This window comes from Podarcis filfolensis (genome assembly GCF_964270895.1).
Source record: "Podarcis filfolensis genome assembly, chromosome: 16".
NCBI lineage: Eukaryota > Metazoa > Chordata > Lepidosauria > Squamata > Lacertidae > Podarcis > Podarcis filfolensis.
Genome location: NC_139620.1, coordinates 25,442,387 through 25,457,136, shown reverse-complemented (window position 1 = coordinate 25,457,136; position 14,750 = coordinate 25,442,387). Strand labels below are relative to the sequence as shown.

The following is a 14,750-nucleotide window of genomic DNA, read 5'->3' as shown; positions in this document are numbered from 1 at the left end:
ACTGTAACAACTTTCTGTAACTATCCAATCACCGAATGTCACTTTCAATCCCTTATTTGCATATGTGGACCTGAGTGAAAACTATCTACAGTATCCCCCTGCTGGCCCAGGGTGAGAACTTCAGTACATAACAGATTGCATTTGTACCCCACCTTCTCCTGCGAGGAGCTCAAGGTGGCCTACATGGTTCTCCTCCTCCTCCTCCTCACTTAATCCCCACAGCAAGCTGGAAAGTGTGTAGGGGAAGGCGACCAAGATGATCAAGGGTCTGGAAACCATGCCGTATGAAGAGCGGTCGAAGCAGCTGGGTATACTTAGCCTAGAAAAAGGGAGACAGAGAGGAGATAGGATAGCCACCTTCAAATATCTGAAGGGCTGTCCCATGGAAGATGCAGCAAGATTGTTTTCTCCTGCTCCCGAGCGTAGGACTCAAACCAAAGGGTGCAAGTTACAAGAAAGGAGATTCCGACTAAACATCAGGAATAACTTTCTGATGATAACTGTTTGACATTGGAACGGATTCCTTTGTGATGTGGTAGACTCTCCATCCTTGGAGGTTTTTAAGCAGAGATTGGATGGCCATCTGTCATGGGTGCTTTAGCTGAGATCACTGCATTGCAGGGGGTTGGTCTAGATCTAGATGACCCAGTGAACTTCAAGGATGAGTGGGAATTTGAACCCAGGTCTCTTCCAGGTCCTGCACTCTAGCCACTAGGCTACACTCGCTTTCCTTTTTGTTGTTGTTGAGAAGTCTCCTCCATCACCTGTTTCAAAAGGTAAAGGGACCCCTGACCATTAAGTCCAGCCGTGGACGACTCTGGGGTTGCATGCTCATCTCTTTACTGGCCAAGGGAGCTGGTGTTTGTCCACAGACAGCTTCCGGGTCATGTGGCCACCAGGACTAAGCCGCTTCTGGCGAACCAGAGCAGCGCACGGAAACGCTGTTTACCTTCCTGCCGGAGCGGTACCTATTTATCCACTTGCACTTTGATGTGCTTTCGAACTGCTAGGTGGGCAGGAGCTGGGATCGAACAATGGGAGCTCACCCCATCGCGGGGATTCAAACTGCCGACCTTCTGATCGGCAAGTCCTAGGCTCTGTGGTTTAACCCACAGTGCCACCTGCATCCCACAGCCGGTTTAGACACCTCTTAAAGGCAACCTCTTTTGCTTGGGCTTTCCACAGTTTTTAAAACTGGACTGTGTTCCTTTAGGAACATAGGAAGCTACCATTGATCTGTCTAGCTCTGTACTGTCTACACCGACTGGCAGCAGCTCTCCAGGGTTTCAGACAGAGTTTTTCCAAGCCCAACTTGAAATCCGGGACATTCTTCATGCAACGTAGATGACTGTAGCCCCTGAGCTACATTGTGGCTTAGAATGTATTTTATAATGATGAGTTTAGTGGTTTGCTATTGATGGTTTTATTGCAGATTTCAATTTTCTGTACACCACTTCAGTATCTTAAAAATAAAAATCTTTAGCAGTCTACAAATGTCATTTAATATATAAATCTTGCACCCTCTGACCTATACAGGACAGTGAAATAAACCTTCCTCTCCACTCCCTCTTTAAGAACTCAGGAAGGTTCACACAGATAGGAGACCATTTAAATAGCAAGACGTAACTTGAAAGTATCTACTGTTAACTAGCTCAGGACCACAGTACCTCAAGGACTCCCTCTTCCCATATGAACCTACCCAGAGCCTGAGATCATCTTCTGAGGCCCTTCTTCATGTGCCTCCTCCGTGAGAGGTGCGGAGGGCGGCAGCACGAGAACGGGCCTTCTCTGCAGTGGCTCCCCGTCTGTGGAATTCTCTCCCCAGGGAAGTTCGTCTGGCGCCTTCATTAGCCACCCTTAGGTGTCAGGCAAAAACATTCCTTTTTAACCAGGCCTTTGGTTGATCTGATTTACATTCTATGCCCTTTTAAAATATGTTTTGTGAGGGGGGGGGCTATTGGGATTATTATTATTATTATTATTATTATTATTATTATTATTATTTTGTGGTTTTATATCTTGATTTTATTCTGTGAACTGCCCTGAGATCCCCGGGTATAGGGTAGTATATAAATTCAAATAATAATAATAATACCACCACCTTCCTGTCTGCAGCAGCGGTACCTATTTATCTACTTGCACTGGCGTGCTTTCGAACTGTTAGGTTGGCAGGAGCCGGGACTGAGCAACGGAAACTCACCCCGTCGCGGGGATTCAAACCTCCGACCTTCTGATTGGCAGGCCCAAGAGGCTCAGTGGTTTAGACCACAGCGCCATCCACTGTGTAGGGGGACAGCACCCAACCTGTAACTCAGCCTTCATCCACCCTGTGTCATCTTGATTTCTTGGACTTCAGTGTCTGCTGGGGTCTGCTGGGGGTTGTATTACAAAACCTCAGGAAGGTTGTCAGAAGACAGATGCAATGTCCCCCTTGCACGTGTCCCAAATATCTCCCTCTCGCTCTGCATCCCTGCAGAACTGAAGCCCTATTTGGAAGATCGGGAGAGCATAAGAAATTGCCTTATGGTGAGTGAGACTTAGCTCAGTATTGTCTACACTGACTGGCAGTGACTGTCTGGGATTCCAGACTGGGTGTGTTCCCAGCTGTACTGCAATGTGCTCTATGTGGGGCTACTTTTGAAGGTGACCCGGAAACTACAATTAATACAGAATGCCGCAGCTAGAATGCCGACTGGGAGTGGCCGCCGAGACCATAGAACACCAGTCCCGAAAGACCTACATTGGCTCCCAGTATGTTTCCAAGCACAATTCAAAGTGTTGGTGCTGATCTTTAAAGCCCTAAATGGCCTTGGCCCAGTATATCTGAAGGAGCGTCTCCACCCCCATTGTTCAGCCCGGATGCTGAGGTCCAGCACCGAGGGCCTTCTGGCAGTTCCCTCACTGCAAGAAGCGAGGTTACAGGGAACCAGGCAGAGGGCCTTCTCGGTAGTGGCGCCCGCCCTGTGGAACGCCCTCCCATCAGATGTCAAGGAAATAAACAACTATCTGACTTTTAGAAGACATCTGAAGTCAGCCCTGATTAGGGAAGTTCGAACGTCTGATGTTTTACTGTTTTTAATATTCTGTTGGGAGCTGCCCAGAGTGGCTGGGGAAACCCAGCCAGATGGGCAGGCTATAAATAATACATTATTATTATTATTATTATTATTATTATTATTATTATTATTAATTATTATTAATTATTATTATTAATTATTATTACGCTGATAGTTGTTTATTTCTGGGAAAGGCTTTGGGTGGCCACAGGGCAAAGGGTGGATTTCTGAACCTCGCCAAACAAGTCCAGCTGGCCGAGGTTAATGATTGGCTGCCTAGACAACCATGGCGGTGCTCAAGATCGTCGCGCCTGTCCTCATCGCTGTCCTCGCTTTCTATGCCTATACCTGGGAAAGCTTCTCCGAAGGTAAGCCAAGGGAGAAGGGTTGCCTCTTCTAAACGTGGCCTTGATCCTCTCTTGCACATAAATCCCTCTGCCGTTCTCGGGAATGTTTGCACATAGCATGCCAGTGACACCAGACAAGCACCTTCGCTCTGCTCTTGTTGCATATCCTCCAACATTTATCCGATGAAAATAGGGAGCACCTGTTCCATAACAACAACAACAACAAAGAAGTTACTATTTATACCTCACGCACCTGGCTTCCAACATATATGAAAATATAATAAAACATTGAAAAATTTCCCTATACAGGGCTACCTTCAGATGGCTCAGGGGTCGGATCACTACCCTCCAACATTTCTCCAAAGAAAATAGGGAAGTCCTAAGGAAAAGCGGGACATTCAGGGATCAGATCAGAAACCGGGAGAGCTTCTGTAAATATGGGATTGTCCCTGGAAAATAGGGAAGCTTGGAGGGTCTGTTGTTGGCACTTGCTAAAAATTTTTTTTCTTTAGACTACCCTATCCAGATATGTAGAACCTGGCCCATGTTTTACATTAGTGTTTATTATTATTATTATTATTATTAAATTAACTATCCCTTCACCCTAAGGTTCCAGAGCGGCTTACAACAAAACACAACTTTAAAAACAGTTTAATTACAATCACTGGGGGGAAAGGTGGATCCTAAAGACACAGGTGCCAGGGGAAAGAGGTGCGTCTTTAGCATTTGCTGAAAGCTGTATAACGAAAGTGCATCTCTGTGAAGTGGGAGTTCTGCAGCTTAGAGGCCACCACAGAAAAGACTCTCCCTTGGGCGGATTCCAACCACACAGGTTTTTTAAAGCGCTGATCGCTTGAGGAGGTGAAGGATGTTTCTTTCACAAGTTCAGACTTTGCAGCCGGTTGCAAAAGGCACTGGAGCCGAGAGGTGGAGCTGTGTGCCCAAGGCTAGGAGAAATTGCACAATTTGAAGCAGGGAAAGGCTTCGGGTGGCCACAGGGCAAAGGGTGGATTTCTGAACCTCGCCAAACAAGTCCAGCTAATCGAGGTTAACGATTGGCTGCCTAGACCACCATGGCGGTGCTCAAGATCGTCGCGCCTGTCCTCATCGCTGTCCTCGTTTACTATGCCTATACCTGGGAAAGTTTCTCCGAAGGTAAGCCAAGGGAGAAGGGTTGCCTCTTCTGAAACGTGGCTTTGATTGTCTCTTGCACATAAATGCCTCTGCCGTTCTCAGGGATGTTTGCACATAGCTAGCGACACCAGACAAGCACGTTTGCTCTGCTCTTGTTGCATACCCTCCAACATTTATCCGATGAAAATAGGGACTTCCTGTTCCATAATCATCATCATAATGATAACAGCAACAATAAAGAAGTTGCTATTTATACCTCGCCCACCTAGCTTCCAACATATATGAAAATATAATAAAACATTGAAAAATTTCCCTACACAGGGCTACCTTCAGATGGCTCAGGGGTCGGATCACTACCCTCCAACATTTCTCCAAAGAAAATAGGGAAGTCCTAAGGAAAAGCGGGACATTCAGGGATCAGATCAGAAACCGGGAGAGCTTCTGTAAATATGGGATTGTCCCTGGAAAATAGGGAAGCTTGGAGGTTCTGTTGTTGGCACTTGCTAAAAACTTTTTTTGTTTAGACTACCCTATCCAGATACGTAGAACCTGGCCCATGTTTTACATTAGTGTTTTATTATTATTATTATTATTATTATTATTATTATTATTATTATTATTATTATTATTTAACTATCCCTTCATCCTAAGGTTCCAGAGCGGGTTACAACAAAACACAACTTTAAAAACAGTTTAATTACAATCACTGGGGGGAAGGTGGATCCTAAAGACACAGGTGCCAGGGGAAAGAGGTGCGTCTTTTGAAAGCTGTATAACGAAAGTGCATCTCTGTGAAGTGGGAGTTCTGCAGCTTAGAGGCCACCACAGAAAAGACCCTCCCTTGGGCTGCCACCACCCCTGAGACTCTGGGGTAATAATCATTTATTCTGATTTGATTTTTGAATGTTTTAAATAATTGCTTTCATCAACTTTGTTGTTTCGTAATGGTGTCGACATTCTGTTACAATCCAGCCATATATTGATCTTGTGAAATGAAATCAATTACTAGGGAGGAGGCAGTAATACTTCTAAATCCCCATTGCTGGAAGCCACCGGACGGGAGAGTGCTGCTGCACTCAGATCCTGCTTGTGGGCTTCCCTTTGGGGCATTTAGTCATCCACTGCGAGAACAGGATAGTTTGGATAGCTCAGTTGGCTGATAATACCAAGGCTGCAGGTTCGATCCCCGTATGAGGACAGCTGCATATCCCAGCATTGTAAGGGGTTGGACTAGATCAGGCATCTCCAATCTCGGCCCTCCAGATGTTTTGGGACTACAATCCCATCATCCCTGACCACTGGTCCTGTTAGCTAGGGATGATGGGAGTTGTAGTCCCAAAACATCTGGAGGGCTGAGTTGGGGCAGGGCCTGGACTAGATGATCCTAAGGGTCTTTTCCAACTCTGTGATTCTGTGACTGCATGGGGGCCCCTTTGGCCAGACTCTCCTCCTATCCTTACGTTTCTGTTCTTACGAACTTCAGTGCAGAACATCTGCATCACGGGTGGCTGATGTTGACCATCTCCTTCTCTGTCTCCAGAAATGGTGCGAGGGAAACGGGTCCTGGTGACGGGGTCAAGCACAGGGATAGGGGAACAAATGGCTTATGAGTTCGCGTGGATGGGGGCCCATTTGATGCTGACAGCAAGGAATGAGACACGCCTCCAGAAGGTAAACTGTTAATCCCTTGGCCCCAATGTAGTTAAACTCAGGTTCCTTGATTCCAATAGTCTTAGTTTGGCTACAACCCTTAGCCTCCCCTCCCCTCTCAAAAATACCCCCCCATCTCTTCCTCATCTGACCCTCCTTCTGACCAAGCTCCCCTCCCACAAGAATCCGTTGTTCAATAATGGAAACCGGTTTAGTTTAGCCATGCCCTGATGGTGACCATTGGCTTGTGGGAACATGGAGGCTTTTTCCCTGATGGCACCGGCATTATGGAACACCCTCTTTGCTCTAAGGCGTTGGACTAGATGACTCTTGGGGTCTCTTCTAACTCTATAATTCTATGATTTTATGACTCACCATCACTACTGCTATTCTACTGGTTTTTAAAGACACACTTGTTTCTGATGAACATTCCCCTGAACTTGATCTTCCTGATCCAACTGTTTTGATTTTGATTTTTTAAAATTATGGTGTTTTTCAACTGGCTCGCTGTATAATAAATTTTGTGGCTGTTTTTTACTGCTCAGATAGGATTGTTTTATTGTGCGTTGTAGTATTTTACAATGGATTTTATACTTGAAAACCGCTTAGAAGCCATTTTCAAGTTCCCTCTTTATTTTTATTTGTTTTCTCTTTTTTGCATTTTTTAAATTAAGTTTTTTCTATTTTACAATTTAGAATATTCATTTAAACAACCTTAAAATATCAATGACTTCCCTTCTTCTCTTTCCATGGTTCAGTTTGCATGCCATAGATCCCTGCACATTTCACATAAACTAAGCCATCCAATATTCCATTTTTACATCCATCAAAATTTATTTACACTGTTGAATTTATCTTAAAGCTGCCAACCTTTTCAAGTGTATTGAATAATTCACTTAATAATTCAATAAACATTTCCCAATCTTCTTTAAACGTATACTCTTCTTGTTCTCTTATTCTATAAGTTAAGTCTGCAAGCTGCACATATTCCATCAGTTTAAATTGCCAATCTTCTTTAATTGGGACCTCGCTCGTTTTCCATTTTGGGGCTCGTTTTCCATTTATTTGTTTCCTCCAGGTAGTCCAGAATTGTCTGAAACTGGGAGCCGCCTCTGCTTCGTACGTCGTTTCAGATATGAGTGACTTGGCTTCTGCCCGGAATGTTGTGGAAGAAACCAAGAACGTCTTGGGTAAAGATGGAAGGCCAGTCTCTAGCCAGTCTTGGAGGGCTGGCAACTGTTCTTCCAGGTCCCAAAAGGCTGCCACACAAGCTACCTGAGGCGCAGGCAAAGGGCTCCTTAACCCTTTCGTCTTGAGGGGAACACGGCTTCTGCCCTGGGACACCACAGCTATTGGCCTTGTCTGCCTGCATCTTGGCAAAGATCTGCCCAGAGATCTTTTGATGAAGGATGGTATATCATCATCATCATCATTAAACCTTTTATTGCATACAAACATCCATAGCAAATCAATACAGAATTACTGCCTTCCCAGTGACACAAAACATTTGTCAAATGAAAGAGGCAAAGCAGTCTAGTATTACATCTGCAATGTGTTTTGACAACAAAAAACCAGATACAGATATTTAGCCACTAACTTGGTGAGCTCCTGATTATTCCCCAATAATAGAAAATGTATGACCTCTAACTCTGGTTTCCATTTGGGGATGCGGAGTTGATCTAGGAACTGCTGGTGGAGATCAACATATAGTTTACATTTAAGAACCATATGCGTAAGAGTTTCCATCTGATGGTCTTCACATGGGCAAATTCTTTCTCCTTCCACCATTCCTGAGAACCTTCCCCATAGGATGTTTGAAGGATTTGAATTAAACCTGGCCAGGGAGGGAGGGAGGGAGGGAGGGAGGAGAAGAAAGGAAGGAAGGGGGTTGGGCAGCATTTCCCAACCTGATTGGCTTTCCAGATAATTTGGACAGCAACTCCCATCAGCCCCAGTCATTTGAGATTAATCGATTTTGACTTGTTTCCAATTTCTCATTGATTGGGTGTATCTTCCAGCTCTATCATTCTGTGATTCTGTGAAAGCTGGTGTCACCGGATTACGTCCATCAGTTCTGTTGACTTGGTTAACCTAAATAGTTTGAAGTGGGTTTTGAATACATGGGCAATTCATAGTTTCCATTTTGAATGTCATTGCGTTACTATCTTCCTTATTGGCTTGCGCAAATCACGCTTCTGAATAATGCTTTTTATTGGGTAAGGAGAAAAAAGTTCGGAAAACGCTGTCTTAATGCAAGCCTAACCAAATTTCTCCTTGCGTTCCTACATTAGGAGGGCACCAGGCTTGCGTAGGCTGGTATCAGAGAATTGTAAGGTTGGGAGAGACCCCAAGGGTCATCTAGCCCAACCCCCTGAAACGAAGGAACCGCAGCTAAATCATGAAAGGACTGAGCTTGGCACAGGCTGATTTTCAGGGACACCCTGAAAACATGAGAAGAGGCTGAGCTCCGTCCATCTCCAAGCACGGCTGTTGCTCTCCCACTTCCACTCAGGGTCTCTGTGCTCTTTTCCCTTGCAGGGGGGCTTGATCTGCTGGTTCTGAATCATGTCGGTGGAAAAACCGGTTTTGGCCCGTACCAAGGAGACATGGAATCTGTGATCAGCTCCATGACGGTCAACTTCTTCAGCTACGTCCAGGTCACCATGTCAGCCCTGAGCATGTTGCAAGAGTCCCGTGGCAACATCATTGTGGTATCGTCCATATGCGGTATGGGCAGGCGACTGGAGACCCCCCAGCCTAAGTGATCTCAGGAGGTCCAAACTTTCTCAGCACAATTCAAAGTGCTGGTGCTGACCTTTTAAGTCCTAAATGGCCTCGGCCCAGTATACCTGAAGGAGTGTCTCCACCCCCATTGTTCTGCCCAGACACTGAGGTCCAGCTCCGAGGGCCTTCTGGCGGTTCCCTCACTGCGAGAAGTGAGGTTACAGGGAACCAGGCAGAGGGCCTTCTCGGTGGTGGCACCCGCCCTGTGGAACGCCCTCCCATCAGATGTCAAGGAAATAAACAACTATCTGACTTTTAGATGACATCTGAAGGCAGCCCTGTTTAGGGAAGCTTTGAATGTTTGATGTATTTATCGTGTTTTAAAAATTCTGTTGGGAGCCGCCTGGAGTGGCTGGGGAAACCCAGCCAGATGCACGGCGTATAAACCTACTACTACTACTACTACTACTACTACTACTACTACTACTACTGCGACTACTAGATGGGCTGCTGGCCTGATTCAGCAGGGCTCTTCTTAGGTCCTTCTAGGGCTCCTGCATCTAAATTTCCCAATCCTCTGTGAGTTAATTTATTGGAAAGCACTCGCACCCCATTCTTCAGCTGAAAAAAACATGTGGGGGAGAAAATCCGTTCTGTCACCGCTTTCTCCGTGTCAGTTGTACAAACCTCTATCATGTCACCCCCTTACTTGCCTCTCCTCTAAACTAAAAAGTCCCAAACGCTGCAACGTTCCCTCAGAGGGGCAGTCGCTCCATCCCCTTAACCCCTTTGGTTTCTGGAGAAATAGATTCTGCAACCTTCCAAGTAGGAATATGTTCCTGTTTTCTCTCAGGCCGCCTTCCAGCCCCTTTCTCCGTTCCATATGCCGCCAGCAAAGCTGCACTGGAAGGATTCTACAGCTCCTTGCGGACAGAGCTGCGCCTTCGGGAAATCAACATGCCCATCACGGTTGCCGTGTTGGGGTACATTGACACAGGTAAGCAGCCCCAGGTAGCGCAGCCGCTTAGTAGGGCTGGGTGATAATCCAGTGTTCAACCTCGTGATATATCACCAGTGTTGTAAGAATTCTAAGGTCTCAAATGTAAAATAAATGTTCATAAATGTTCAAGGCAAACACATACATACGTATATAAGCCACGTGTCTGAAATAGTACAGGAGAGCAATCCTGAAGCCATTTTGACACTCCCAATGACCAAATATTCCTCTGCAGTAAGGGAGGAAAATGAGGGAAGCCTTTCAGTTGTCCTTTTCTTGCAAATCCTGTCTTAAGGGTATATTTGTGTATGAATAGGGTGAGCCTGTGCCCTGGATTCAGGAACTAAAGCATGAACCATCACAAAAGAATGGCCAGACTGCCCCAGGTAATGCAATCAGTGACCATTATGAGGTACCCTGGCAAACAGGATTTCTGCTGTAGACCGTCTCCTTCTGTGATGTATGTTTGCTGTTTTAGGGGGATGGTCTTGGGCAACAGGGTGGCCAATTTCAAAAGTCTTTTAAGGGCTTGCGCATCATTGTTCAGGGTTCTCTCCTCCCTCCTGCGTGTGGTGAGTGGGGACCCTGTTGCAACAGTTTAATAAAGATCAGGCTTACTAGCCGCTTTGCTTCTCAATATTCTTGGCCTCTGCTATTTTCTCCTACCGATAGGGAACCCACTTAAGGACTCTATACGGGCTCCAGGATAGCCCAGAAGGGGAAAAGAGCAGTTTTTTCTTATAACACCAGCTAAACATTGTGATGGGACGTGGGTGGTCCGGTGGTCTAAGCCACTGAGCCTCTTGGGCTTGCCGATCAGAAGGTCGGCAGTTCAAATCCCCACGACGGGATGGGCTCCCGTTGCTCAGTCCCAGCTCCTGCCAACCTAGCAGAGCAGGTAATCCCCGGAAGCGTCTTCAGGAGGGCTGGGTGAGACTCCTGAGCCTGCAGCTCTGGAGAGCCACCGTCAGCCCCTGTAGGCAGCAGCAAGGTAGACAGACCAGCAGCAGCTTCCAAGATCCTCGGGTGCCTGGTGCCCTTTCCACACTGACTTGCCTTCCGCGTTCTTTCCCGCAGACTCAGCTGTGAGGATGGTAGAAGGCAAGATCTCCATGAAGCCAAGTTCGAAAGAGCTCTGCGCCCAGGCAATCGTGAGGGGCGGCGTCATGAGGGTGAGGGAAGTTTTCTTTCCTTACTGGCTCACGAAACCTTTGATGCTCCTCAGAGATTGGCTGCCAGGAGTCGTGGACCAGATCATGAGCAACAGCTACATTCTGGAGAAAATCCTCTGAGAATTATTTGTGGGGAAAGTGGATTATGAGTGGACTATGAAAAGAATTATGAGTGGGAAAGCTACAAGTTCTGGTGCTGCAAATTATTGGGGGCTGCTTTCTAGTGCATTTCTCAATCTCTATCTCTCTCTCTTGAATATTCAACAGTGTTTTAAGTACAAATCTCACCTAATAAACACATTTTTGTGTGCAGTTCTAACTCACATACACATTTCCCTGAATATATGCATGAATTTTTATGGTGTTCTTATTTTTTGCATAACCAAACAACATATGGTTTCAGAGAAGGGATCTTCCCAAGCTTACTTGGAGATGCCAGGGACTGAACTTACGGTAACTTCGGCACGCAAAGCTCTACCACTGAGCTGTGCCCCTCCCCTAAAAATGAAGTAAGATCCTAGTCCTCATTGTTCTAAACAAATAGCAGATTTAAATAGGAATCTGCCTTACACCAAGTCAGGTCCATCAGCCCTACCTGGAAATTCAGCCCCAAGAGCTCCTGCATGCAGAGAAGATGGTCTACCACTGAGCTGCACCCTTCCCCTGAAAACGAAGTAAGTTTCTAGTCCTCATGGCTCTCATTTAGAGCAGATTTCAAAAGGCACCGGCCTTATGCTGAGCTGCAGCCCTTCCCCTATCCTAGTGTTTCCCAAACAGAGGTCTCCAGCTGTTTTTTCAGACTACAAACCCCATCACCCCCAACCGCTGATCCTGCTAGCTAGGGATGATGGGAATTGTAGTACCGACATATCCTTTTGAAAAAGAGCATTTGGAGGCATACCCTCCTGCTAAGGCATGAACATTTCTCCCCTCTCCCGGCCACCGGTAGCCATTTCCTCTCTGCCAGATCTGCAGCAGAGGCCACACCCCGGGAAGCAGCGTGCACCGGAGGTTTCTTTTTAATTCACACAGCATCTCCCCATACACAAAAGTTGTTTAGGCCCCCGTCGGCTGAGAATCAGGACCCGGGTTTTCACTGTCCTCCTTCTCCTCATCTTTGCTGCCTCTGAACTTGGCCAGCACAGGGGTGTTGAAAGCGGACGTGGGGCTGGATGAGCTCTGGGAAGATGTGGCGGCGTTGCTGGCAGCGGCCCTGGAAGGAGAAAAAACATGGTAAGTGGTGAGGCTGGTCCGTCTGCGCCCACCCACCCCCGGCAGGTTGATGCTGCAAAGAAAGCTAAACAGCATAAAGGACATAAGGAGAAACTCGCTGCATCAGGGCAGTGGCCTGTCTAGTCCTGGCTCCCTCTCTCACAGGGACCAAATGCCCCCAGGAATTCAAGAATCAGGATAGACTGCCCCTAGACCTGGAGGTTCCAGGAGAGCATAAGGAGAACCCAGCTGCTGCGGCAGGGCAGTGGCCCATCTGGTCCAGCATCCTGTTCCCACAGTGGCCAACTAGGGGAGCCCACCAGCAGGACCAGAGTGCAAACTTGATGTTTGAAGATTGTCCAGAAAGTGGCCACAATTATTTTTTTTAATGTCATTTGTACATTGCAAAAATAGCATAATAGATTTGCCATGATATCTACAACATATGATTCATAATTAGTGGTCAGTGTACAAGTCCTTGGTTTAAATAAACCAAGTGGAGTGGATTAAATAAAAATAGCAAGTGGAAACAGGACAGAACTGCTCGGCTCTGTTTTGTTTAAAGCTTCCTATCTTTTTTAAAATTATTTTTTGGTGAAGTGGCCGCAATCTTGAACTGTGCTGTTAAACTGGGGTGTGCCTTTCCAGGTGATAAAACCATATGTAGCATGCAAGAGACTGAAGAGGACAAAATTCTCTCTCTTGCGTAGATTGGCCATGGGAGAGGGGCTTTTTAGCTGTGATTCCTGCATTGCAGGGGGCTGGATTAGATGACCTTTGGGTGCCTTCAAACTCTACAGTTCTATGATTTGAATCCATTGGTTCTAGTCCTCCCCTCGGAGCAGCAGGAAGCAAGCTCGCTCGAATTTCCATGTGACAGCCCTTCAAATATTTGAAGGTGGCTATCCTGTCACCCCTCACAGCTGAAGGACCATGGAGAGCTCCAAGTGAGCCACTTGCTCCAGCAAAACTTGAGCGTAGACTGAGCCTGTACATAAGGGATGGAGAAGCTGTAGCCCTCCAGGTGTGGTACTCCAGTTCCCTTCAGCCCCAGCCAGCAATGCTCAGGGATGATGGGAGTCCAGCAACATCTGGAGGACCAAAGCTTAGCACCTGTTGATGTGTGGGTTGAACAGATTGAGAAAATGTGCATCAGTGAGGCAGAACTACGGAACTCATTGCCACAGGATGCAATGACCGTCACCAACTTGGATGTCTTTTGAAAAAGGGATTGGATGGATTCATGGAGGAGAAGGCCAGCAATGGATGCTAGGCTATGGTCTGCCTAGGCAGTGGGAGGCAGTAATATTTCTGGATACGAGCTGCAGGGAAACAGCCTCACTGATGCACATTTCCCCAATCTGTTCAACCCACACAGCAACAGGCGCTATACTGTGTTCCTTCAGATGTTGCTGGACTCCCTTCATCCCTGAGCATTGCTGGCTGGGGCTGATGGGAACTGGAGTACCACACCTGGAGGGCTACAGCTTCTCCATCCCTCATGTACAGGCTCAGTTCAAGCTCAAGTTTTGCTGGAGCAAGTGGCTCACTTGGAGCTCTCCATGGTCCTTCAGCTGTGAGGGGTGACAGGATAGCCACCTTCAAATATTTGAAGGGCTGTCACATGGAAGGTCGAGCGAGCTTGCTTCCTGCTGCTCCGAGGGGAGGACCTGAACCGATGGATTCAAATGACAAGAAAGGAGATTATGACTAAACATCTCCTACTTGGCTACTGTAATGCACTCTACGTGGGGCTACCTTTGAAGGTGACTTCAAAGTTGTTGTTTCCAACTACAGTGGTACCTCGCAAGACAAATGCCTCGGAAGACGAAAAACTTGCAAGACGAAAGAATTTTTTGAGTTGCTTCGCAAGACGATTTTCCCTATGGGCTTGCTTCGCAAGACGAAAACGTCTTGCGAGTTTGTTTCCTTTTTTCTTAAAGCCGCTTGAAGAGGTGCGGTTGCGACGGACCGTGCTTCGCAAGACGAAAAACCGCGCAAGACGAAAAGACTCGCGGAACGAATTAATTTCGTCTTGCGAGGCACCACTGTAATTCAGAATGCAGTGACTAGATTGGCGACTGGGAGCAGCTGCCTGGATCACATAATACCGGTCCTAAAAGACCTACATTGGCTCCCAGTACGTTTCCGAGCACAATTCAAAGTGCTGGTGCTGACCTGTAAAGCCCTAAAGACCTTCAGCCCTATTTACCTGAAGGAGCATCTCCACCCCCGTCGTCCAACACAGACACTGAGGTCCAGCACTGAGGGCCTTCTGGCAGTTCCCTCATTGTGAGAAGAGAAGTTACAGGAAAACAGGCAGAGGGAATTCTCTGCAGTCGTGCCCACCTTGTGGAACGCCCTCCATCAGGTGTCAAGGAGATAAACAACTACATAACTTTTAGAAGACATCTGAAGGCAGCCTTTTTGGGAAGCTTTTAATGTTTGATGTTTTGCT

The 14,750-nt window shown here is 46.7% G+C and overlaps 2 protein-coding genes across 4 annotated transcripts in view; one reads left to right on the top strand and one right to left on the bottom strand.

Annotated features, from left to right (window-relative positions):
- The first annotated feature begins 3,249 nt into the window (after positions 1–3,249).
- Positions 3,250–11,229, top strand: LOC310751283 (hydroxysteroid 11-beta-dehydrogenase 1-like protein B). Of its 2 annotated transcripts, none has more exons than XM_083590566.1 (6): positions 3,250–3,424; positions 6,078–6,208; positions 7,266–7,377; positions 8,726–8,914; positions 9,765–9,908; positions 10,986–11,229. In XM_083590566.1, exons 1-6 carry the CDS (start codon positions 3,343–3,345, stop codon positions 11,198–11,200), a joined length of 873 nt encoding a protein of 290 aa, XP_083446692.1. In that variant the 5' UTR covers positions 3,250–3,342; the 3' UTR covers positions 11,201–11,229. The 2 variants fall into 2 exon arrangements, with proteins under 2 accessions (XP_083446692.1, XP_083446693.1); XM_083590567.1 differs by lacking the exon at positions 3,250–3,424 and adding an exon at positions 4,362–4,558.
- An 852-nt stretch (positions 11,230–12,081) lies between these two features.
- SIRT4 (sirtuin 4) overlaps positions 12,082–14,750 on the bottom strand; it is an 11,713-nt gene continuing 9,044 nt past the window's right edge. For both annotated transcript variants that reach the window (XM_083590545.1, XM_083590544.1), the window contains exon 5: positions 12,082–12,293. The gene's annotated coding sequence lies outside the window, so the exon portion shown is untranslated. The remainder of the gene's footprint in view (positions 12,294–14,750) is intronic.